At 47.1% G+C, this 26616-nt stretch overlaps 1 protein-coding gene across 2 annotated transcripts in view; it reads right to left on the minus strand.

Moving 5' to 3' along the window:
* The window catches only part of LOC100345698 (inhibitor of carbonic anhydrase), a 48853-nt gene that overhangs the window by 6563 nt on the left and 15674 nt on the right, over positions 1–26616 (minus strand). For both annotated transcript variants that reach the window (XM_089332248.1, XM_008266203.4), the window contains 7 exons: positions 23552–23730; positions 22574–22727; positions 21391–21533; positions 11505–11595; positions 10816–10866; positions 6987–7142; positions 3809–3950 (listed from right to left, as the gene is read on the minus strand). In XM_089332248.1, coding sequence (XP_089188374.1) covers positions 3809–3950; positions 6987–7142; positions 10816–10866; positions 11505–11595; positions 21391–21533; positions 22574–22727; positions 23552–23730 — 916 coding nt within the window. The remainder of the gene's footprint in view (positions 1–3808; positions 3951–6986; positions 7143–10815; positions 10867–11504; positions 11596–21390; positions 21534–22573; positions 22728–23551; positions 23731–26616) is intronic.

Genomic DNA, 26616 nt, shown 5'->3' on the forward strand with positions numbered 1-26616 from the left:
TCTGGAAGCCAAAGAAGAAAACTGGAGGAGGAGGTGACTGGGGGTGCTGATGTTGCTGCTACCGAAAGGACTAAGAGCCAGCCTCGAGGTTTAGCATCAAGGAGGCCATTGGTGACTTAGGGTATGTCTTCAGCTGTGTGGTGGACTGAGGTAGGAGGTGGGGCCGAACAGGTTGCCATCAGAAGGAGGTGTGTTTTCTATTGATAACTAGAAAGCAAAAGAATATCAGCCTTCCTGGCTGGGGTAGAGGAAGTGAGCAGATTCTTAACCTCAGTCCTGGGGCAAAGGAAAAGAGAGAAACTGGAGTGAGCTAGGGTATTTAACTCCTTCAAGAACATTTTGTTGGAAAGAGAAGGAGAAGAATGGGCAATTGCTGGAGAGGAAATTGAGACCAAGACCTTGTATTTACTTAGGTTTAAGATAGGAAGAAACAGCAGCATGCTTTCACACTGATAGGAATGACCCAGCAGGGAAGAAGATCTGATAGGGGTGGTGGGTACAGACAGCAGCCCTGTGTAGGTAGGTGTGTTGGGGGCATTGTGAGATTTCACCTTTGATTGCTTGACTGTCTCAAGATAAAGGTCTGACAGACGGGGAAGGAGTGTTGGATGTTTGAGGAGAGGATAAGTATGGAATCAGGGTCTAGGGCAGCGGGGAGTGGGTAGACTGAGACACAGGGGCTCATTTGAGCTGAGTGCTCACCACTTTAAAGGGGAATGCAGGCCTGGAAGTGCAGACAGCAGGTAGCTGGATGGGAGACCAAAGCAATGTCATGGGTCATGGTTTAACTGGGGAAAGTGATGAGACATTTGCCCAGGGGAATAATGATGGCACTTGGCTGTGAAACTTACACTGGGTACAGACAGCAGTGGTGTGTGTGACATGAGGGTGGGTGTGAGAGCAGCAACGGGCTTGCAGGGTCAGTGATCCCAGGCAAGCAGGAGTGGCTGCTTCAAGAGACTTGAAGATGTGAAAAAAATAGGCAGCTGGTCATGAGGAGAATTATTTTTTTTTTAAGATTTACTTATTTATTTGAAAGTCAGAGTTACACAGAGAGAGGGAGAGAGACAGAGAGAGACAGAGAGAAAGGTCTCCCATCTGCTGGTTCACTCTCCAAATAGCTGCAACTCTCCAATAGCTGCAACCCAGCTGGAGCTGGGTTGACCCAAAGCCAAGAGCCAGGAGCTTCTTCCAGGTCTCCCATATAGGTGCAGGGGCCCAAGCACTTAGGCCATCTTCTGCTGCTTTCCCAAGTGCTTTAGCAGGGAGCTGGATCAGAAGTGGAGAAGTGGGGACTCAAACCAGCACCCACATGGGATGCTGGCATTGCAGATGGTGGGAAAGCAGTGAAAGATGGCCCAACTCCTTGGGCCTCTGAACCCATGTGGGAGACCCAGAAGAAACTCCTGGCTTCTGTTCTCAGAACAGCCCAGCTCCAGCCATTGTGGACATTTAGGGAGTGAACCAGCGGATAGAAGATCTCTCTCTGTCTCTCTCTCTTACTCTCTAGTAACTCTGCCTCTCAAATAAATAAACAAAATCTTCAAAAAAAAAAAAGATGATCATATTTAGTATTAAAAACACCACTTTCCCCTTCTTTTTCTTCTCCTCCTTCCTCCTTTTGGTTATCTTTGGGGATAAATGAATACTGACATAAAAGTATTGCTTCTATAGCTCTTTAAAAGATTTCATGCCACGCAGATAGCAATTCTAGTTTGATAATATATTATCTTTGTTTGCTGTTTATTTATATAGCTCACATCTTCTTTGTATATAATACCTTGTGGTTTTCTTTTTAAAGAAAAAAATATTGATCTGGGAGCTGGTATTGTGATACAACTGGTTGATCTGCCACCAGCAGTGCTGGCATCCCATATGAGCACTGGCTACTCTGCTTCTGATCCAGCTTCCTGCTAACACACTTGGGAAAGTAGCAGAAGATGGTCCAAATGCTTGGGTCCCTGCATCCCACTAGGGGGACCTGGATGGAGTTTGGGCTCCTTGCTTTGGCGTGGCTCACCACTGGCCATTGTGGCCATTTGAAGAATGTACCAGCAGATGGAAAATCTCTCTCTCTCTCTCTGTAACTCTGCTTTACAAATAAATAATCTTTTTTTTTTTTTTAAAGGAAACAGAAAAGAAAAAGCTAGCAATTTGGAGCAGGCCAAAGTGATCCAGTAACATAGTGTCTATGGATAAAAGGCTACTTTCTAGAGCAGGGGTGGGGAACGTCCCTCCCATGGTCTGTATGAGGCCTGCTCCGGCTCTGCCAAGGCAACTGCAGGTGGGACTCTAAAGTCAATAACTCTATAGCAGGCTAATTTTTAAGCTGATAATTTTGTATGGCCCATGAATGATGTTATAACTGTCCAAAAGGCCCTTGGAAGAAAAAAGATTCCCCACTCCTTTTCTAGAGCCTCGTCCACTGTCCACAAGACAGCAGCATAACTGATCCACGCTACCTGGCCCTCCTGCCTCCAAGTGTCCAGTCCTGCCTGTCATGCTTATAATTGAGTCTGCCTCCTCTGCCAGGCCAACACCTGAAGCTCCTCGGGATCCCACCCTGCACCCCTCCATCTGCAGATCAAATCCTCAGGCCTTCTTTTCTGGCCCCAGCACAGAGTGGTTTGTCCCAGCTCCAGTACTTTGTCCTTGCTGTCCCTTCCTCCTGGCTTATTCTTCCTCGTTGTCTAATTCTCAGCTCACTTGGCCACTCTGTTCACTGACTAAACATTGTCCTAACATTGTCCCCCACCCCAGACCCCACCACCTCCACCCTCTGTTCCTCTGTAGCACTTACAATGCCAAGTGTCTTGTTCTTTATTTCTGTGTTCATTGTTGTACCCTCCCCATGAGCCTGGGGGCAGGGGCAGGGACCACCATGCATTAAGTTCTCAATTCAAATTTCTTGAATGCATGGAGTAGCTCAGGAATACTGTTTTTTTTTTTTTTTTCAAATATACTCAGCTGTCTGATGTCTCTCCTTTGATATTAAATTTTGACCTGTCCACAACCACATGGAAGAAAGTTGCAGAAGTAGTGTGGGTGATCCTATGCTTGGCTGGGAGACTGCCTGCCTAGCCCATGCAAGAGGTTAAGATGGCATGGCATGCCATGCCCCCCAGGAAAACCCTGGTAGAGGGCTCAGCATACTGGGACCCCCACACATGACCTGGCTGCTGGCAGGCAGTAGGGACCTCAGGGACATTTCCCACATCCTCACTTCCTGCTGAAGGGCCTTGTAATTGTCAACAAGGTAAACAGCTCCTGGGTGTGGCCCAGACCCATAAAGACCACCTGGGATGCTATGACCTTCAAGCTGATTGGAGAAGCCTAGAGGTGCCAGTATCTGCTTTATCCTAAAGAATTAGTGTTGTTATACTGAACTAGCTACTCCTCTTTGCCTGCCCTTTAAAAGCTTGTGCCCCATCGTTAACAGACGGACATGTTCACCAAAGCTTGTCTCTGGTGCTTCTTGTCAAAGAACGCCATCACCCCAGCATCCCGACAGTGTGGGCCTCTTAGGACAAGTCCACAGCAGAGGCAGGGTGGTGGCTCTGCAGCCATCACCATTGCCCTGTCCCCAGTCTCTTGTGGTACCCCAAGTCAGCTGAGCCTGCAGAAGAGGGCTCCAGACTGGGACTAGCCACAAGTTCTTTAGGCCACTCAGAATTTGCAGTAGCTCTGTTTGCTAATTCTAGCTCCTTTTAAATGCAACACTCAGATGCTAGGAGGGTGAAAACAGGGAGCAGACAAGAAGCCCACTAGATTGGCATGATGAAAAACATGGTGCACAGACACTACTCGCCTGAAAGCCCCACTGGAGCCGTAGTATTTCTCTTGGCTGTTGGGAGCACACACATGGGCTGAGTCGCTGCCGCCACCACACAGGGCACAGAGGCGGGAATCCGGGGCAGACCCAGGTGCACAGCTGTGGCTGAAGAACTCATCTGTAAGGAAGAACAACTGCTGTCAGCCCTTGCTGCCTGTGTTAGCAAGACCGTCTGGGCTTCTGTCCCTAAAATTCTCTAAGTAATGCAAAGACACTTGCAGGTACTTTGTCCTTGCAAGAACAAGAACCTGGGAAATTAAAAACAGCTGCTGCTGGAGCAAAGAAAAGAACTGGCAAGAGGTGGATCAGGGGTCCATGGCTCACAGGAGTCCACCCTGTGTGGAAAGGCGAATGCAGATGTTGACCCTAAGAGCTGACAAAATGAAAGGCCTGGCTGGTTGAATGGGAACCATGTGTTTTCTGGGCTCTGCTGCCCTGGTCCTCCTTTACAAGGTTGCCATGTGACCCTGGGGCTCTGCTCTCCAGAAACTTGCAGCCCCAGATGCAACATTCAGAACTCAAGAAAGCACACCAGTGAATTTGTTTCTCCTCTTGCTTAGGGAAAAAGAACACAATTCCATGAGTTGCAGCCACAGAGCTGGAGCCAGGGAGAGAGGAAGGGTGAGGAGGAGTTCCCTGAGCAAAGAGAAAAGGGTGCACACGGCGCCAGCATGTGCAAAGACCTGTGTCGAGGTGGCTGGGCTCACCACACAGAGAGGCTGCCAGTGTGAGGCCACCGAGAGGAGGCAGTGAGAGGGGAGTAGGCAGGGTCCAGGCCACACGGAAGCTTTGTGCAGCTTTGGGTCTTTATTTTCAGCCTCTGAAGGTTTTAGATGATGCCGGACCAGTGGTGGTGGGCAGGATGCAATCACATCTTTGCACTTTGCACATATCAGCCTGGTAGTGGGTCAGCGGGAATTGGTCTGATACAGAGTTCAGGCGGCAGGTAATTGACCAATCCATGTAGTCAGGAGGAAGGGGGAAATTGACATTGCTGGCTTTGGACAGGTGTGTGCAGGGTGATGGCTGGGTGTCCAGCTGGCACAAGTGGATGGACTGAAGGGCCCTCCACCAAGCTAGAAAATTCTAGAACAGCATCAGCTCAACAGGAGTGATGCCTTCAGCTTTGGACAAGATGAGCTTAACGTGCTTTGGGGACATCTGACCAGACATGTCAGGTACAAAGTGAAGTTATACACATATCTGGAGGTCAGAGAGAGGCATGTGCAGGGAATAAGAACTTCACAGTTATCAACATACAGATGTAATAACAGGGCACTTCTAAAGATTTATGGAAAAATGCAAATATCCATTTGTTGGGGGCTAGTGACTTATATTACTAATAAGGACAGCAGCCGGCATTTATCTAGTGCCAACTATGTGCCTAACTGTGCAATGCTTGTTTAGGGAGTAATTGAGGCTGGGCATGGGCATGAGTGCTTAGGGCCTGGGTTTAAATTGGGGAAAAGACTTGCTTTAAGCAACTCAGACATTTCTTAAGCAGATTGTAAAGGGAATTTTGTAGGGGAGAGGGGAGAAAAACCAAGCTAAGGACCAGGACTTGGTGTTTTAAGGCAGTTTGAGGAAATGTCATGAGACGTCACGGGGAGTGGACTGAAGCGCATCCCAGCTGAGCAATGTGGAGGCAGCTGGCAGTGTTGGCCAAACTCTGTGCAGGGAGGCAGGAGTGAGCAGGAGGTGAGGGGTTTCAGTCAGGAAGGGCAGGAGAAAGAGAAGAGGAGCTGGAGGAGAACCATGGGAGCAGGGAGATTTTAAAGGGGGCAGGCATTAGGTGTGTCTACAAGCTGAGAGAAATGGTGGAAGTCCCACAGGGAGAAGTCAACACGGAGGATGTGAGATGCTGTGGAGGCTGTGGAGGGGAGCAGGGGAGCGGCCCGCAGCCAGGTGCAGGTGGAACGCCGTGCAGCTGCATAAGGGTGAGGCCAGGGCCCAGGCAGTGGGGCGGTGAGGAGGAGCCTCTCTGAGGGTTTCAATTCTCTCACATAGGTGCAGGCAGCTTTGGCTGCTGAGAAACACTGAGTGGGAGGTGTAGACAGTTTGGACACTGGGATAATCATTGGAATGATGTGGATGCTCATGAGAGCTGGGGCCCACTGCGGTCAGCAGCTGGCACATCCCCAGTGCTATAAGCAGCTTAGCCATGCTGGGGCCATCTCCAGTGGCACAGGTGCAGAGGAGAGCAGGCGCTGGGGTTCCTGCTGCTGTGGGATTTCTCAGATGGTCAGGAGCTGGTAAGCGGCAAAGCAGGAGTCTCTTAGGGATTGGCAAGAATGCAGCACAAGTGACTGACGTGGGAGAAACCAAGACAGGCAAAGACGAGCGTGAGAGACCCAGCCCTCAACCACTCACCAGAGGAAGGGTTCAACATATAAAGCAGCCAGTGCCTTTTATAGGCAGGTATCTCAAAATGGTCATGGAAAACAGAATTAAAAGATGAGTTTATTTGGGAGCAAAAAAATTCTGTGCATAAAACAGTCTTCAAAAAGTTCATGGAAAAGTGTGGATTATGAAAAGCTATGCATGGATTTCAAACATTTTTTACACCAGAATAAGCTTAGATTTTAAATTATTTGTTTCCCACACAGAGAGGGAAAGAGAGAGAGTTCCCATCTGCTGGTTCACTCTCCAAAAGCCCGCAGTGGCTAGAGGTGGGCTAAGCTCAAAGCCAGGAGCTGGGAGTGCAGTCCAGGTCTCCCATCTTGAGCCATCACTGCTGCTTCCCGGAATCTGCATTAGCAGGAAGCTGGTGGAGTCAGGAGCCAGAGCCAGGGTTTGAACCCAGGCACTCCGATGTGGGTCACAGGTGTCTTAATTCTACACTGAATGCTCACCGCTAAAACTTATTTTAATTTCATGGCTCATGAACTTTTTGAAGTCTCCTCTTATGTGATAACCACACACATCCCAGACGCACACACTCTGCACCCTCTCTTGCTTTGCCTGTTCACTGAGCCATCTGTGCTATTCCTGGGGCCAAGGCCTTCCCATCAGCAGCAAGGGGAGAGGAAAAGGCAAGGAGCTGGTCACGAGAGCTGGGGTTCTTGACCTTGCACCTGGTGATGGCATTCCTTTCTTTTCATGGAACTGCACTTCTCCCAGGCCCAGGCCAGGGCACTTCCCAGGACACACTCACCGAGTTTGCAGGACCCAGTCTGGTTGTATATTAAACCCATGGGGATGTTCCAGCCTGCGGATGTGCCGACCGCTGGGTGGCAGGACTTCCTTCCCCGCAGAGACGTCCAGGTGATATCAGCATCTGATTTCTTAACCACAGCCACGGCGTAATGACCTGGCCAGGAGGTGCAGACACGGGGAGGGGGAGAACAGTGAGATCTGAGCATTTAATGGCATCTCCTGATGGTGGAGAACTCCACCTGGGCCTTCTCCATCTGCGTTCTGTTCCAACCCAGGTCTGGTGGGAGATGAGGAGCTGCACTTGCAGTGTTTCCCACAGCTGTGTTCTTAGTGTAAATCAGGACGCGTGGGATTGGGAAGGGGCAGTGACCGTGTCTCTCTGCCTTCCCTTTCAGCTCTTTCTGTGAAGAAGCAAAGCCCTGAAAATGCTGGGTTTTCCCGTCCAGCTCTCCATCCTGGGGATTAGAGGCCCCTAGAGCAGTGACAGCTACTATCAATCCTGGCTTCGTATCCATGGATGGTGGCCACCGTACTGGTGAAGTAGCTCTCTCTGGGAGGGAGCAGCTGTCCTAGGGAGCTGGTTCTCTTTCGCCCTTTGTGTTAACATTTAATTTCCTGTAGTAACTCCCTTCCTGCTTTCACGGATCCCTCACTGGTGCACTCTGCCCTGGGCTTCAAGCAAAGAGCAAGGCCCTCTTGTGAACACATCTGTGCTTTCAGAAAAAAACACACACAGAAACTTGTATATTTATTTATCTATGCCAATATATTTACTTAAATACTATACACTTACATATGTGTCCGTCTATCTATCTACATTCATGTTTCTATGTATCTACGTATGTATCTACGTATCACCCGTCTATATATTTACCTGATACAATTTTTACCTGGATACTATTTGCCAAGATACAATTTCAGCACCTCCAGGGCCCTCTGGAGTAATTGCCTATAGCCCTTGCCTGCCACTCTTCCTGGGGAAGAGGAACAGCTGTAGCACCCCACCCCCCCACCCCGCCACCTTCCTATAGCAAAGGACCCTCCAAATAACTGTAACTGTCAGGCACTGGGCCAGAGTGTTAGTAAAATGATGCAGTCTTATTTATGGCGTGATCTACATCCTGACACCATCCTAGGCTCTAGCCCTCGCCCCCATTACTGGAAGCCAGGTAGCTACAGGGCCCCACCCCCATCCTAATGGGATTAGCTGCTCCTACTTTCCTGCCCACCTCACCTCCCCCCCCACCCCCGGACCCTGGTGAAGTTTTAAAAGGACCTACTCCTGAACTTGTCTCTCTCTCTCTCTCTTTCTCTCTGTCTCCTGACCTCTCTCTCTCTCTCTCTCTTACGCTCTCTTTCTCCCTCTTTTTCCTTCTTTGCCCCTTCCTTCCAGTCTATCAGGTTTCTCCCAATAAACTTTCCCTTACTCCAGTGTTTGGTGTGTTTTGTGGCAGCCTTACACAGAGAGACTTACAGTACTGCTTGCCAGTTATACTACACACAGACACCCGCATATAGCCACTCACACAGTACTTTTTCAATGCAATTCTGCCATGCTTTCTTTTCTGTGAGTTGTTTTGTTCTTCTCAATTGCATTTTTGGTTCAGTAGAAATAGATACAGCTACCTTGTTCTGCTATCCATTGATGTTATGTCCCATTGTATGGATGGATCATAGTCTATAATCCCCTTCTGGGCATTTGTGTTGTGACCCAATTCCCCCTGCTATGAACCACTTTCTTACATACAACTTTATATATATGAACTGGCATTCCAGTATTTTTGTTAACTGGAAGTTCAAAACAAGTACATTAATGATTTCCTTCTAACATTAAGCCTCTGCTAGTTTAGGCTTACAGCATAATTTTCCAATAATGAAAATTTAACTTCTTCTCCCTTCCCCAATATTGAAAAACGATTTTCTTATCCCATTACATTCACTTACAAAATTACACCTATTATCTTTGTTGGGAGTGGGTGTTCTTCTCTTTAATCTCTTGATTCTAAAGAGAACACAATTAATGTCTAATTTACTGCTATACCAACATTGCAGAAATGAATTTTACTGATTGAGTAATGCCTGAGCTGCAGACTGGAATTGAAGGTAAGATTAGAATCATACATCTTTAGAATTAGTGGCAACGTGGTAACGTGTCTCGCCACACGTGTGCACATATGCACAGGCACCTCCCTTTCCTGAAGTAGACCAGTTCTCTACATAGCCAAGCTTGGAAAAGCTGGGAGTCATCATGGCAGGTGGAAGACCTGCCTTTCCAGTTACTTCCTACATGACAAGTCACCCCTAAAAGGAGCCCACTTTTCTCCTCTGTAAAACAGTGACAGTGAAACCCATTGCAGAGGGTGACTGATGGGACCAGGTATGCTACAATGATGAACCTGCTGTAGGTGAGGGACTGGAGGGGTGGGCTGTATGGGGGGTGGGGGGTTCCAGCAGAGCTGCTAGAGGCAAGAGCAGCAGCACAGTGCCGCCCTCAGGCAAGCAGATCCTCCAGAGGCCAGAGCCAGCCAGTACCTGCCTACCTGTCTGGACTCTGCTACATCTGTCCAGTAGCCAAGTACTGTTCCAGTGCCTTGCTTCATTAATCATTGTCCTCTACCTTTGTGTGTGTGTATGTGTGTTGTGTGAGTTTCTGGTTAACCCCTCTCCATCTCTACTCAGACTGAACCTTCCGCATTGAAGTCAGTTTCCCATTTGGTGCCTGAACCAGCTCTGAGCATCATTTATGTCAGCTCTCACTAAATTCCTGGAAATTTCAACAACTCTCAGAGAAGTGACAGCTGTTTCTGACCACAAATGCTCAGAATGAGTAAGTGGCTGGCAAAAGATCAGCCTTGGTGTTTGGGGATGAAGACACAAGTCAAAGAGGGGGAAGCACAGGGCTTGGGTCCTGTCGCACAGGCAGGACAGCTGCCGTAGGTAAGCAGGGAAGTGAAGCCTCTAGCAGTCAACCCAGGAGCTAAGCCCCACGGCAGCACCTGGTCTGCATTTCAGGATCCTCTGTCACAGTGGGGTTCAAGGCACAACACACCCTGATGAAGACTGATGGCCCCATCTTTGGAGTTCCTGGCTCAGTATGTCTGAAGCTCAGCCCAAGAATTTTCATCTTCAACAAACTGCCAGGGGATGCACTCCAGAGAACACACCTGAGAGTCACTCTCTGTCTGGTTTCCAAGGACAGATCTGGGCTCTCTCTGCCCATCTGGAGACACAACCTGTCCCTTAGTGGCACCCTCCTACTTAAAGACCAGGTTGGCTCCCCTGCTGTCAGGTCCCAGCTGCCTACCAGTGAAATAGAGGCATGGGAGGTTCCCAATGACTCTCCTCTTCCTGCAAGCTCTCCACTTGGCCCCAGACACAGCAGAAAGGGCTCCTGCCCCATGCCAAGCTTCATGCCAGCCAGCAAGGGGGTGCAGCATGTGGAACCAGGAGGGCTTGGGGGCCCAGTCACCCCACGTCTTCCCATGCCCACATGCAGCCGCCTCCTAGCTGCATGGCCCTGAGAAATCCACAAGCCCCACTTTTCTTGTCCACAGAATGCAGGGTGCTGCTGTCCCCGCCCTCCCAGGCTACTGAGAAGACTGAGTAGGGGTTGTGCAAGAGTAATCCTTTGCCAACTGAGAGGTGCTCTCAAGACGCTTTTCATTATTATGGCTCTGGGGTAGATTGGTGCCTTAGCAATGAATGGTGACTTCTTATTGTTTTTTTTTTTTTTTTTGACAATTTTTGTTTATTGTTCAGGCTTTCGACGACTTTCGCCAACCACAAATTTTTACCTGTGAACTGCAGTGCGGCCGATTCTGACTCACCTTCTATGGGTCTGTTCACACACTCAAGCTTCTCGGTGGCATTTGTAGTATCTAAAAATAAGCAGCAGCACAATCAAGGCATCTGGCATTACGTGCTCACATTATTGCATCCATAGCAGTCATGAACTTCTCGAGCTCCAGAGCCAAGAATAAAATCACAGGGCTGTGCCGTAGAAGGCTAAGCCTCCACCTGCGGCACCAGCATCCCTTATGGGTGCCAGTTCAGGTCCTGGCTGCTCAACTTCTGATCCAGCTCCCTGCTAATGTGCCTGGGAAAGCAGTGGAGGATGGCCCAAATGCTTGGGCCCCTGCACACACATGGGAGACCTGGAAGAAGCTTCAGGCTCCTGGCTTCAGATTGTGCAGCTCCGGCTGTTGCAGCCATTTGGGGAGTGAACCAGCGGATGGAAGACCTCTCTCTCCCTCCACCTCTGCCTCTCTATAACTCTGCCTTTCAAATAAATAAATAAATCTTTTTTAAAAAGGTACTATTTGAATCTCTTTTTGCATAACTCCTGCGTCTGTTATCCGACGTGGTTCTGACTTTGGAGAAAGGGGATTTTATCTACTAGCGTCCTACACTCCCACAGTGGTCACTTTGATCTCAGCACCAAGCAACCTTGTTTCCTCATCTTTCTAAGTCCATGGCCAGGGAGAAGAAAACACCAAGGAGCTCCTCCTCCACCTACTGTAGCTCTCTGCCAGGACGGGCACCAGACCACACCGGCCTGCTACGTAGATGAATGCGCCATCCAAGCTAACAGCATCAGCTTCTCCTTTCTGAAGTGAAAAAGCAAATCAATAGCACAACAGTGAGGCTGTCTCCCACCCCCCTGACCCTTGCAGGCTCCCATCCCATTGGCTTCACGTCCTTGTAGTTAGCCAAGCTCACTCAGATCTCTCCCATGGAAATGTGGGGTTTAGAACACTGGACATGCCTTTGGCCTGTTGACTCAGGAACAGGTGCCCAGCAAAGGCCACACTCTGGAAAATCACTGTCCTCCCGTGAGAGCATGCCCTCACCACTCCTTCCTTGTGGTCACTGTCACTCAACTCAATGATCCACATGGCCAGACTTGGGGGATGCATTTAATCTGTTTCTGTGGAACATGCTTCCTTTCAAAAGATGGAGTTCGAATCTGTTGCCAGAATCTTATTAGCATTGTACTCACAGCCCTAGTACAACACACACACATACACACATTTTCAACACATAACTTCTCTAGTTAATAATTCATTAATAATTAACTTATCTTCATCTATTTTTCAAACCCAGAGCAAAAGATGTATTTACTGTCATAGATAAGGTCATTGAGACAAAAACACACATACACCTACACATCCTTGGCTTTTGACCTGCTAACTGGCCCCTGGAAATGTAAACAGCAGGTACTACAGCAGCAACAGCTTAACTGCCATCGCTATGCACCAAGCTCTTTCCTAAGCACTCAACAGTGATTACCTCCTGAATTCCTCACAAACTCCTGCAACAGGCACTGTGATCTCCCCCTTTTATAGATTAGCAAGTGGAAGCGGAGAGAGGTTACACAGTTCATGACCACTAATACTGAGGCAGGTGAATGCCTCAGCTTTGGCTTGCAGCCACTGTGTCACGAGGCGACCCCAAAGCACACATTTGTGAATATATTACTTGGTGCATTTTCTAATCCATAAAATAGGTGGAAAACATTCTTGATAGTCTTGTAAGGATGAAATGATTTAATGCAAGTTAAGAGCTCATAAGGGCTGGCACTGTGGTGCAGTGGCTTAGGATATGGCAGCAATGCTTGCATCCCATGTTGGAGGGCCAGTTTGAGTCTTGGCTACTATGCTTCCAGTTCAGCTCCCTGCTGATGCTCCTGGGAAAGCAGCAGAGGACGACCCAAATGCTTGGAGATCAGACTGGAGCTCTGGGCTCCTGGCTTCTGCCTGGACCAGCCCTGGCCACTGCAGTCATTTGGGGAGTGAATCAGTGGATGGAAGATCCTCCCCCCGACCCTGTAATTCTGCCTTTCAAATAAATAAACAAATCTTTTAAAAAGAGCTCAGAAACTTGTACATAGTAACTCCAGAAATACTTGTATTAGTTTTCATCAATATTAGAAATGATATCAGAGTACACAACACAAAGATTCCCCATCCAACGTTATCTATATTAACAAAGAACTTGGAAACACCTCCAATGTAAATGTTGAGAAATTGATTAAATAAGTTGAGGCAGAAATATTTGGTGGAACCTTACACCATCATTAAAAACACATTTAAATGAACATGTCATCCCCCATGAAAGTGGACCAGCTGTGCTAAAGATTGTAAGCAACAGAAACAATGATTGACATGTGTTGACAACTTACTGTATGACAGGCAGTGTGGTGAGTGCTCAAATTGTAACACGATCAATATGTTGAGCATGACTAGCAGAAACTTCATCAATGGCTTGGTGCCAAAGTTAGGATCTTCCCAAGTTAAGAAAAGCTGTTGTGCAGCCTCTCTCTCTCTCTCTCTCTCTCTCCCTCCCTCCCTCCCTCCCTCTCTCTCTCTTTCTCTCCCTATATAGTCTCTCTCTCTTTCTCTTCCTATATAGATAGATAGATATAATTATACATATTTGTTTTATTCATTACAAAAACATTATCTTCTCATTGATACATGAAATGTAAATCACACAACATCATCATTCAGAAATTAGCCAAGCAGGGAGCCAAGATGGCGGAATAGTGAGGGCGCGCACCGATAGTCCGGGAAAATTTAGTTTAATAAAAGGGGAGTTACGGCAGCCGCAGAAAATAGAACCAAAAAAAAATTGCAGGGGAAACCCTTCTAGATGGAGCAGGCGTGAATCGGAGGACCTACTGGGAGAACAAGGTCGCCCACCGCGCGGAAGCCAAGTCGCGGGACCCAGCCGCAGAAGCCCCAGGATCTGCCCGACAGTGCTCCAAGGGGAGTGCATGCCACACAGACAACAGCGGGGAGACTTGGGACGCTCAGGGCTCCGAGTCCACACATCGGCGCTGGAAGGGGAGGTGAGCTCAATAACCCGAGACATTGGTGGGGAAACGGGGGTTAGAATCTAGAGGGGGGCCGGAAAGTGCAGCAAACTCACTACCAGAAAGAAGGAAAAAAAAGCTTTGGGGTTTTCTTCCCCCTAACCTTGCAAAGGTTACAAGGCTGCAAGGCTTGAAGAATTCCCAAGAGACAAAGAGCAGGCCTCCTCTTTGGATTTACATATCAATGGGGGAGAGTTAAGGAACTGAGTCACTACAATTCAGTAGCCTAGGCAACCCAGTGGGAGTCCAGAGGAGCCAAAGACTGGAAGCTAAATACCATCAATTCTGCACAGCCCTGCCCTGCGGTGTTACTTACCCCCTGAATAAATAAAATAAATAAATAAATAAAAAGAGAGAGATTTACCACGCATAACCTGAGGGTGTCACCTTTGCACACCCTTAACCAGGAAGAACCAGGCAGAGCTCTCAGGCCGCACCCATCTCAAGCCTCCAAGGCTCCTCCAACAGCAGGCAGTCCACTTAACACGGACACAGTATAAAAAAAAAAAAAAGAAAAAAAAAAACGCACAGTGACGCAAGAAGAATTAACTATGCCGAGTAACAAACACAGAAATAGAGGGAGCAAGATCAACGATGACACTATGATGCCTCCAAATAAGCAAAACACCCCAAGCCAAGAGTATGAAGATGATGAGATAGAAGAAATGCAAGATACGGATTTCAAAAAATTTATGATAAGAACATTTAGAAGTTTTCAAAAGCAAATCCTTGAACTACAGAAATCCTTAATGGACAAGATTGAAAATCTCTCTCGTGAAAATGAAATTTTAAGGAAGAGTCAAAATGAAACTCAGAAACTAGTAGAACAGGAAAGTGTAATAGTCAAGAGAAATCAAAATGAAATGAAGAGCTCAATAGATCAAATGACAAACACATTAGAAAGCCTTAAAAACAGAATGGGTGAAGCAGAAGAGAGAATATCGGACTTAGAAGATAGAGCACAGGAAAACATACAGTCAAACCAAAGAAAAGAAGAGGAAATTAGAAACCTAAAAAATATTGTTGGGAATCTACAGGATACTATTAAAAAAAACAACATTCGAGTTCTAGGAGTTCCTGAAGGCATGGAGAGAGAGAAAGGATTGGAAGGCCTTTTTAGTAAGATACTAGCAGAGAACTTTCCAGGTTTGGAGAAGGACAGAGATATCCTAGTACAGGAAGCTCATAGAACCCCCAATAAACATGACCAAAAGAGATCCTCACCATGACACGTGGTAATTAAACTTACCACAGTGAAACATAAAGAAAAGATCCTAAAATGTGCAAGAGAGAAACGTCAGATTACTCTCAGAGGATCTCCAATCAGACTCACAGCTGACTTCTCATCAGAAACCCTACAAGCTAGGAGGGAATGGCGAGACATAGCACAGGTGCTAAGAGAGAAAAATTGCCAGCCCAGAATATTATATCCTGCCAAGCTCTCATTTGTGAATGAAGGTGAAATAAAGACCTTTCATAGCAAACAGAAATTGAAAGACTTTGTGGCCACTCGTCCGGCCCTGCAAAAGATGCTTAAAGATGTGCTACACTCAGAAACACAGAAACACGGCCATCAATATGAAAGAAGGGAAAGGAAGAACACCTACCAGTAAAAGAGCATGGGAAGCTCAAAGCATATACTAGAAAATATTTCCGGGAAAATGGCAGGGCAAAGTCACTACGTATCAATTGTCACATTGAACATTAATGGTCTGAATTCTTCAGTTAAAAGACACCGTTTGGCTGACTGGCTCACAGAGCACAACCCAACTATTTGTTGCCTACAAGAAACACATCTCTCTAACAAAGAGGCATGCAGACTGAAAGTGAAAGGTTGGAAAAAGATATTCCATGCCAACAGAAACCAAAAAAAAAAAGCAGGTGTAGCCATATTAATATCAGACAAAATAAACTTTAATACAAAAACTGTTAAGAGAGACAAAGAGGGACACTATATAATGATTAAGGGTTCAATTCAACAGGAAGATGTAACTATTATAAATGTATATGCACCTAATTACAGGGCACCGGTCTATTTAAAAGATATGTTAAGGGACTTAAAGGGAGATTTAGATTCCAATACAATAGTACTGGGGGACTTCAATACTCCACTCTCAGAAATAGACAGATCATCAGGACAGAAGATCAACAAGGAAACAGCAGATTTAATTGACACTATTGCCCAAATGGATCTAACAGATATCTACAGAACTTTCAACCCTACATCTACAGACTTCACATTCTTCTCAGCAGCGCATGGAACCTTCTCTAGGATTGATCACATACTAGGCCATAAAGCAAGTCTCAGCAAATTTAAAAGAATTAGAATCATACCATGCAGCTTCTCAGACCACAGCGGGATGAAGCTGGAAATTAGCAACTCAGGAAACCCCAGAAAGTATGCAAACACATGGAGACTGAACAACATGCTCCTGAATGAACACTGGGTCATTCAAGAAATCAAAAGAGAAATCAAAAACTTTCTGGAAGTAAATGAAGACAACAACACAACATATCAAAACTTATGGGATACAGCAAAAGCAGTATTGAGAGGCAAATTTATAGCAATAGGTGCCTATATCAAGAAATTGGAAAGGTACCAAATAAATGAGCTTTCAGCGCACCTCAAGGACCTAGAAAAACTGCAGCAAACCAAACCCAAATCTAGTAGGAGAAGAGAAATAATTAAAACCAGAGAAGAAATTAACAGGATTGAATCCAAAAAAACATTACAAAAAATCAGCCAAGCGAGAAGCTGGTTTTTTGAAAAAAATAAACAAAATTGACACCCCATTGGCCCAACTAACTAAAAAAAGAAGAGAAAAGACCCAAATCAATAAAATCAGAGATGAAACATAACAACAGACACCACAGAAATAAAAAGAATCATCAGAAATTACTACAAGGACTTGTATGCCAGCAAACAGGAAAACCTATCAGAAATGGATAGATTCCTGGACACATGCAATCTACCAAAATTGAACCATGAAGACATCAAAAACCTAAATAGACCCATAACTGAAACAGAAATTGAAACAGTAATAAAGGCCCTCCCAACAAAGAAAAGCCCAGGACCAGATGGATTCACTGCTGAATTCTACCAGACATTTAAAGAAGAACTAATCCCATTTCTTCTCAAACTATTCAGAACAATCGAAGAAGAGGGAATCCTCCCAAATTCTTTCTATGAAGCCAGCATCACCTTAATCCCTAAGCCAGAGAAAGATGCAGCACTGAAAGAAAATTACAGACCAATATCCCTGATGAACATAGATGCAAAAATCCTCAATAAAATTCTGGCCAATAGAATACAACAACACATCAGGAAAATCATCCACCCAGACCAAGTGGGATTCATCCCTGGTATGCAGGGATGGTTCAACATTCGCAAATCAATCAATGTGATTCACCACATTAACAGACTGCAGAAGAAAAACCATATGGTTATCTCAATTGATGCAGAGAAAGCATTTGATAAAATTCAACACCCTTTCATGATGAAAACTCTAAGCAAATTGGGTATAGAAGGAACATTCCTCAATATAATCAAAGCAATTTATAAAAAACCCACAGCCAGCATCCTATTGAATGGGGAAAAGTTGGAAGCATTTCCACTGAAATCTGGCACCAGGCAGGGATGCCCACTCTCACCACTGCTATTTAACATAGTTCTGGAAGTTTTAGCCAGAGCCATCAGACAAGAAAAAGAAATCAAAGGAATACAAATCAAGAAGGAAGAAGTCAAACTATCCCTCTTTGCAGACGATATGATTCTGTACTTAGAGGATCCAAAGAACTCTACTAAGAGACTATTGGAACTCATAGAGGAGTTTGGCAAAGTGGCAGGATATAAAATCAATGCACAAAAATCAACAGCCTTTGTATACACAAGTAATGCCATGACTGAGAAAGAACTGCTAAGATCAATCCCATTCACAATAGCTACAAAAACAATCAAATACCTTGGAATAAACTTAACCAAGGACGTTAAAGATCTCTACGATGAAAATTACAAAACCTTAAAGAAAGAAATAGAAGAGGATACCAAGAAATGGAAAAATCTTCCATGCTCATGGATTGGAAGAATCAACATCATCAAAATGTCCATTCTCCCAAAAGCAATTTATAGATTCAATGCAATCCCAATCAAGATACCAAAGACATTCTTCTCAGATCTAGAAAAAATGATGCTGAAATTCATATGGAGGCACAAGAGACCTCGAATAGCTAAAGCAATCTTGTACAACAAAAACAAAGCCGGAGGCATCACAATACCAGACTTCAGGACATACTACAGGGCAGTTGTAATCAAAACAGCATGGTACTGGTACAGAAACAGATGGATAGACCAATGGAACAGAATTGAAACACCAGAAATCAATCCAAACATCTACAGCCAACTTATATTTGATCAAGGATCTAAAACTAATTCCTGGAGCAAGGACAGTCTATTCAATAAATGGTGCTGGGAAAACTAGATTTCCACGTGCAGAAGCATGAAGCAAGACCCCTACCTTACACCTTACACAAAAATCCACTCAACGTGGATTAAAGACCTAAATCTACGTCCTGACACCATTAAGTTATTAGAGAACATTGGAGAAACCCTTCAAGATATTGGCACAGGCAAAGAATTTCTGGAAAAGACCCAGGAGGCACAGACAGTCAAAGCCAAAATCAACTATTGGGATTGCATCAAATTGAGAAGTTTCTGTACTGCAAAAGAAACAGTCAGGAGAGTGAAGAGACAACCAACAGAATGGGAAAAAATATTTGCAAACTATGCAACAGATAAAGGGTTAATAACCAGAATCTACAAAGAGATCAAGAAACTCCACAAAAACAAAACCAACAACCCACTTAAGACATGGGCCAAGGACTTCAATAGACATTTTTCAAAAGAGGAAATCCAAATGGCCAACAGGCACATGAAAAAATGTTCAAGGTCACTAGCAATCAGGGAAATGCAAATCAAAAGCACAATGAGGTTTCACCTCACCCCGGTTAGAATGGCTCACATACAGAAATCTACCAACAACAGATGCTGGCGAGGATGTGGGGAAAAAGGGACACTAACCCACTGTTGGTGGGAATGCAAACTGGTCAAGCCACTATGGAAATCAGTCTGGAGATTCCTCAGAAACCTGAATATAATCCTACCGTTCGACCCAGCCCTCCCACTCCTTGGAATTTACCCAAAGGAATTTAAATTGATAAAGAAAAAAGCGGTCTGCACCCTAATGTTTATTGCAGCACAATTCACAATAGCCAAGACCTGGAACCAACCTAAATGCCCATCAACAGTAGACTGGATAAAGAAATTATGGGATATGTATTCTTTAGAATACTATACCGCAGTAAGAAACAACGAAATCCAGTCATTTGCAACAAAATGGAGGAATCTGGAACACATCATGCTGAGTGAAGTAAGCCAGTCCCAAAGGGACAAATACCATATGTTCTCCCTGATCGGTGACAACTGACTGAACACCAAAAAGGAAACCTCCTGAAGTGAAATGGACACTATGAGAAATGGTGACTTGATCAGCATAGCCCTGACTGCTAATGGACAACTTAATACATTATCCCTCATAGTATTTTTTTTGTCTGTTCTACTTAATATGACTGGTTTAATTCTGTAATTATCACACAGTTATTCTTAAGTGTTGAAAATTAACTGAAATGTGATCCCTGTTAAACATAAAAGTGGGAATAAGAGAGGGAAGAGATGTATAATTTGGGGCATGCTCGGGCTGACTTGCCCCAATTGGTAGAGTTAGAAACATACCACGGGATTCCAATTCAATCCCATCAAGGTGGCATGTGCCAATGCCATCTCACTATTCCAAGTGATCAATTTCAGTTCACAATTGATCATAATGAAAGGACTAAGAGTCAAAGGGAGCACATAAACAAGTCTAGTATCTGCTAACACTAACCGATAGAATAAATAAAGGGGAGAGTGATCCAACATGGGAAGTGAGATACTCAGCAGACTCATAGAATGGCGGATGTCCTAAATAGCACTCTGGCCTCAGAATCAGCCCTAAAGGCACTCGGATCTGGCTGAAAAGCCCATGAGAGTATTTCAGGCATGGAAAGCCAAGACACTCTGGCAAAAAGATCTCTGCGAGTGAGATCCCAGTGGAAAGAACAGGTCTTCAAAGAGGGAGGTGCCTTTCTCTGAAGGGAGGAGAGAACCTCCACTTTGACTATGACCTTGTCTAAACAAGATAAGAGTCGGAGAACTCAAGGGGCTTCCATAGCCTTGGAAACTCATGACTGGTGCATAGGGAGATTACTGATGCCATAAACAGGAGTGTCAATTTGTAAAGTCAACAACAGGAGTCACTGTGCACTTACTCCTCATGAAGGTTCTCTGTCCTTAATGTGCTGTACACTGAGGCTTAATGCTATAACGAGTACTCAAACAGTATATTTCACTTTGTGTTTCTATGGGGGTGCAAACGATTGAAATCTTTACTTAATGTACACTAAACTGATCTTCTGTAAAAAAAAAAAAAAAAAGAAAAAAAAAAGAAATTATCAATTCCCAACTTGACTCTCACTGGGATTAAACATGACAATAGGTCTGATCTGATTTCATCATCATTTAAAAAAAATCATCTATTATTTTTCACTTTATGTTTCTGTGTGGGAACAAACTGTTGAAATCCTTACTTAAGGTATACTAAGCTGATCTTCTGTATATTAAGATAATCGAAAATGAATCTTGATGTGAATTGAAGAGGAGAGGGAGTGGGAAGGGGGAGGGTTGTGGGTGGGAGGGACGGTATGGGGGGGAAAGCCATTGTAACCCATGAGTCGTACTTTGGAAATTTATATTCATTTAATAAAAGATTAAAAAAAAAAGAAAGAAAGAAATTAGCCAAGCAGTTAGGACGCTCGTTGAGACACCCACATCCCACAGCCTAGGTTCAGTTCTTAGCTCCAGTTCCTGATTCTAGCTTCCTACTAAAATGCAGACCCTGGGAGGAAGCAGTGATGGCTTCTGTCATACATGTGGGAGACCTGCATCAGGTTGCCAGCTCTTGGCTTTAGCTCTGACCCAATCCTAGCTGTTGTGGGCATTTGGGGGAGAGAACCCATGGATGGGAAAACTCAAAAAATGTATGGGATAATGATCTCTGAGTGAAGTTTTGAATGATTTTATTTTTCATTTCTTTTCCAGCATGTAGTATCTTTATGAATAGAAACACAATTAAGCACTGAGAAGTCTGATTTGCATTGGCATCCACAATGGGCCCAAGAGGGGCAGAGGAAGATATCTCCCCGCTTCCTATGGCTCCTGCGAAAGATGCCCCTTTGAGCTCCCTGGACTCCAGAGCTGAGTCTCAAGGAGTCTGAGGCTTGGATTGGCTCTGCATTTCTGCCCATCCCCGAGCTGGCGGGGCCCATGGTGCAGGTGCCTTGTAATATGGAGTCTTCAAAGGCAGACTCGGCAGAGGCGCTGTGTGTGTGTGTGTGTGTGTGTGTCCACACCCAGCTGTGGAGGGGGCTCTCCTACCATGATGGCAGCGATGCAGTCCTCAGGGCTGTCTTCTGTGGTGCAAGCCAAGGCGCCCCCGCTCACTGCACTCCACTGATCACACTTGGCCCTCTCGTGGGGGCCCACTGCACACCACTGCACCCTGTGCGAGTCTCCCATACCTAGGATGGGTAGAGAAGACCCAGGGATGGAAAGGAAGCCACAGATGGATCTGGGAGTTTACCGCCCCTGGCTGCAGAGTGGCTCCCACTGACAACAGCAGAGTGGGTGTGTTTCATTCCTGCACACCGCTCCTTCCTGCCTCCTGACCTCAGCTCCTCAGGCATCACCTCCCCTGGGAGGTCTCTCTGAGCCCCCGCCCATCTCAGACCTACTGGGGTTTTCTGTTGCAGGACTGGGCTCCTCTTCCAGGGAGCAGGCTCCAGTTGGCAGCCAGGCAGTCCTGCTTACTCTCCCCTCCCCATGCCTCTACCCCCACTGTGTGCCTTGGTTTAATGTAGTGGCTGCGTGGGACACACACTCAGGTGCTTGGGGCTCAGGACCTATTGGTTGACTTAGTGCAGGGGAAGACAGCAGAAGAAGAAAGAAATGGGCCCACAGGATCCAGTGGGAGGCGCGGGCAGGACTTGTAAGCCTCTGGAATTCCAGCTCTACCCCTGCTGGTCGCAGTGGCCCTGCTCCCATTACAGTCTAGGAAAAACTCATTCCTGACACAGGGTCCAGCTGATACAAAGTAACCAGAGACATCATTACTTCAAGTCTATATAATACAAAGGTCTTCAAAGCCCTTTTGTAGGTGCAGACACCTTGTGTAGCCCTTAAGATGCCATTTGGGATGCCCACATCCCTCACTGGAGTGCCTGAATTCCAGTTCCTGCTGTGCTCTGATTCCTGCTTCTTGCTAATATGCATCATGTGAGGCAAAAGGTGATGACCTAAGTACTTCAGTCCCTGTCACTCCTCGTGGGACATGGGACACCCAGATTGAGCTCCAGGCTCCTGGCTTCATCCTAGCTCAGCCCTGCTGTTGAGAACATTTGGAGAGTGAACCAGTGGACAGAAGAGCACTCCCCTCCCCCCGACCCCAGCCTATCCAATAAATAAATAAGTAACTTTAAATCATAGCTTGCTTTAGGCTCGCATTCACCAGGAATGCCTCTGGGGTGGCCCCACCCCACCCTGCTGCCCAAGAACTACATACCTCTCTTCAATCTCTGAATAGAAGAAACATGCTTGGTGTTTATCTTAGGTGAGACCCTCATAAATCCCTGGGCAGCGTCTGTGAACAGCAGGTCTCTCCCATAGGGTGAACGAAAGAGCTGAAAACCTGACGTGCTGTCTTTTCCGAAGTGTGCCTGTCCAAAGGGGGAAAGAAGCAGTGTAGCCAGGAGACTGGCGTGGGGGAAACCAACCTCAAACCAGACCAGGAGAGCAGAGAGAGGGGACCCTCAGCCATCCTCCCTTTTCCCTGGCCTTGGTCTCCATGCTGTCTACTACTGCAGTCCAAAAATAGTAAACAGAAAATTCTGGAAGTAAGTCATTATAAATTGTTACAGTATATTGTTATAAGAGTTCAGTTCTATTGTTGTCATTACTCTTTGCTGTGCCCAATTTGTACATAAATCTTTATGGTAAATACTACAAATATGAAAAAGCTTAGGCTATGTGAGCTTTGGAAATACTTGTGGTGTCAGGCATGCACTGGGGGTCTCGGGACCTCTCCCTCACAGGTAAGGGAGCAGCGCTATGAGCACCTCTGAGTGACAGCAGTGGCCAAGGCCCTTGGGGGTCCCTGTGGCCCAGGGTCTTCTCCAGTCTCTCCAACCACCAAACAGGCCAGGGACAGCACAATGGGCAGGGGACCTGCCATCAGGAAGCCAGGAGGGCGGGATCCAGCAGACAGGGGGCGCCGGTGCTGCATCTGGGGCATCCATCAGGAATGGAAGGGCATGCAGAGGGCAACAGGAAGTAGCACAGATGATGGTTTCACAGCCTCTGCTCTGTGTGCTATAAGCAGAGAGCAGAGGGAGCGGCCTGTTGGTGACGCGGATCAAGCGTGGCATGGGTCCCTCTCCATCCTGAATGTCTGTGCACTTCCAGAGTGGCAAGAAGACAAGGAGGGAAACCCTCACTCCCAGCGGGGACCCCTAGGCAGAAGAGGGGATGGTGCATGGGATACCTGGGCCCGGTCGAGAAGCTCCCAGATCAGGTCCTCTTTGCCGTCCACACTTCGGGCCACGACTGCATGGGAAGGGACCCGAGCCAGGTGGCACTGCTCATACTCATCCACCGGCTTGCGGGTGTTGTCCGGGCACAGCAGCTCATACCGGTCCCTGTCGGCCTTGTTGGGCAGGTTCTCTGGGGAGGGGAAGCCTAGATGAGCCGAGTGCAGGCAGAGCCAAGAGCCCTGCTCCTCCCTGAGCCCCTCTGACCTGCTGGGGCCCGAGAGAGAACCTTCTGTACAGACAAGGGTCCTGGAGGCTTCTGGCGTGGATCGACTGGTGAACCACCTTGTCGCAGGTGGGCTCAGGGACCCTCCAAGCCCCGATGCCTCTGCGGCTCTGTTAATGGCCATGGGACAGCGGCTCGTTTCCCGCGCACTCGGGCCCAGCCCAGACTGCAGGAGACTCTCTGTGTTCCCCTTCATTCCCTCCTCACAGCAGCAGCATGGGGAGGCCGATAACAGGATTAGCCCATTTCAGAGTGGAGCAAACTGAGGCTCTGAGGGTGAAGTCACTTGTCAGACTCAGGGAGGGTGGGGCTGACAACCCAGGCCCCCGACCCGAGCGGCCACATTCCCCCCGGGGGGTTTGAGCCTGCTGGAGGCAGGGGGAGGGAGCGAGGCCAGAAAGGCCCTCCGAGGAAACCGGCTTGTAGGGTCCCATGGTCTAGGTAGAAGGTGTTGCGGGGTCAACAAATGTGCACGTTAAAGTCCTAACCTCCAGGGCTGCAGAGTGTGACTTATCTGTAAAGAGGGTCCTTGCAGCTGTAATTAGTTGATTTAGGATGAGGCCGTCCTGGAGTTGGTGGGTGGGCAGGGGGTGTACTCTGGTGTGACAGGTGTCTGCATTAGAAGGGCACTGTGGACACAGACCACCATGCACATGGGGACAGTGCCGTTCCCCCACAGAGGTGGAGAGGGGGGAGGAGCACCAAAGAGAGCCGTGGGCCGTGGGGAGCTGAGTCCCCTCTCAGCTCTCCCCACACCTGGGTCTTGGAGTTCTGCCTCCAGAGCTGTGAGATGATGCTTGGTGTTGGTACAGCCACACAGTTTGTGGGGTTTGGCTGGGGTGAGCCTGGCCAGAACAAAGAGGCGTTGTCTGGGGCTGACAAACTCTCTTGTGGAGAGAGAAGAATGAGATCAATGAACGTCCTTGAGAAAGGGTCCCATGGTAACTCAGTATGTCAGGGAGAACACTCTGTGAATCTTTAGCTCAAAGCATTTCTCGTGATTTGGTTGTGCTAGACTTAAATGAGAAGAATCGGTATGACCTAAGAATGAAACAACCCCCTACCTTGATCAGTCCAGGGCCCAGAGGTGGAAGCCATGGCCCTTAGCTCACCATCAACACTCAATTCCACCCAAAAGCCTAGTGAATTCCCCTAAAATGACCGTAAAGCATTTTTTTTTTTTTTTGGACAGGCAGAGTGGACAGTGAGAGAGAGAGACAGAGAGAAAGGACTTCCTTTTGCTGTTGGTTCACTCTCCAATGGCCGCTGGCGCACTCTGGCCAGCGCATTGTGTTGATCCGAAGCCAGGAGCCAGGTGCTTCTCCTGGTCTCCCATGGGGTGCAGGGCCCAAGCACTTGGGCCATCCTCCACTGCACTCCTGGGCCACAGCAGAGAGCTGGCCTGGAAGAGGGGCAACTGGGACAGAATCCGGCGCCCTGACCGGAACTAGAACCTGGTGTGCTGGCGCCGCAGGCGGAGGATTAGCCTAGTGAGCCGCGGCTCCGGCCCATAAAGCATCTTGCACAACAGCCGGGAAGTGACTCCCAGCGCAGGTGAACCAGGATGGTCTGGGCTGCGTCTCTGTGCCCATAAAGGAAGGAAGTTTTCCAATACTTCAGGGCCAGTGCTGGGGGATGCTGCTCATGGGGACGTGAGCATCTGGAGGACATAAGGACAATGATTTGGGAACGGCTGGTTTCGGGGGTCGAGGCCCATTGGTAACACTGTTGATCACAAGACACCCACCAAGCGCCCAAATGCTAACAGACCAGGGCAAGGAGCAAAAATGAGATGGGGAATTATGGATGGCTGAAGGGGCCTGAGGGACTGGCATCCCATTGCATGTGAGGGAAAGACACGAGGTCGCAAGGAACGAAAACCTGGGTGAAAAGGGAGAGCTTGAAATTCTCCCCGAGGCGCCGGCACTGTAACGTAGTGGGCTAAGTCTCCACCTCTGGTGCCAGTTTGAGTCCCGACTGCTCCTCTTCTGATCCAGCTCTCTGCTATGGCTTGAGAAAGCAGTGGAAGATGGCCCAAGTGCCTGGACCATTGCACCCATGTGGGAAACCCGGAAGTGAACGAGCAGGGGGAAGACCTTTCTGTTTCAGCCTCTGCCTCTCAAATAAATAAATAAATATTTTAAGTGGAGCAGCCAGAACTTGAACCAACACCCATGTGGGATGCTGGCACTGCAGGTGGCAGCTTTACCCACTATGCTACAGCGCCGGCCCATAAGTAGAATCTTAAAAAAAAAAATTCTCTCTGAGAGAACTGAGCTTAGCACAGTGAATATACATTTGAGTTTTAAACATCTAGGTCAGAACATGATTGCTGTGTCTCAGAGAGTAATTTAATTGGCTACAAAACCCCAAATCTGTTAACATTAACTTAACTGAAGGGCGGTTCTGTGGTGCGGTGAGCAGTCCCTGTTTGAGAAGCAGTTGCTCTGTTTCTGATCCAGCTCCCTGCTAATGTGCCTGCAAAGGGTCAGAAGGTGGCCCAAGTATGTGGGTCCCTGCCATTCACATTGGGAGACCCTGTTGGAGTTCCAGGCTCCTGGGTTTCACCTGGCCCAGATGTGGCTGTTGTAGGCATTTGGGGAGTGAACCAGCAGATGGAAGATATCTCTCTCTCTCTCTCTCTCTCTGTTTTTCAAATAAAAAATAAATAAATCTTAAAAAAAGCCTTGTATAAAATATTATTTTGTTTGCTTGTGGTAAGTTGTCCAAAACTATGGAAAGTTTGGGGTGTTTTTTCATATATTAAAAATAAAGAAGAAACACATTTTTACT

This window comes from Oryctolagus cuniculus, chromosome 4 (assembly GCF_051225735.1).
Source record: "Oryctolagus cuniculus isolate XC-2025 breed Fujian yellow rabbit chromosome 4, ASM5122573v1, whole genome shotgun sequence".
Taxonomy (NCBI): Eukaryota; Metazoa; Chordata; class Mammalia; order Lagomorpha; family Leporidae; genus Oryctolagus; species Oryctolagus cuniculus.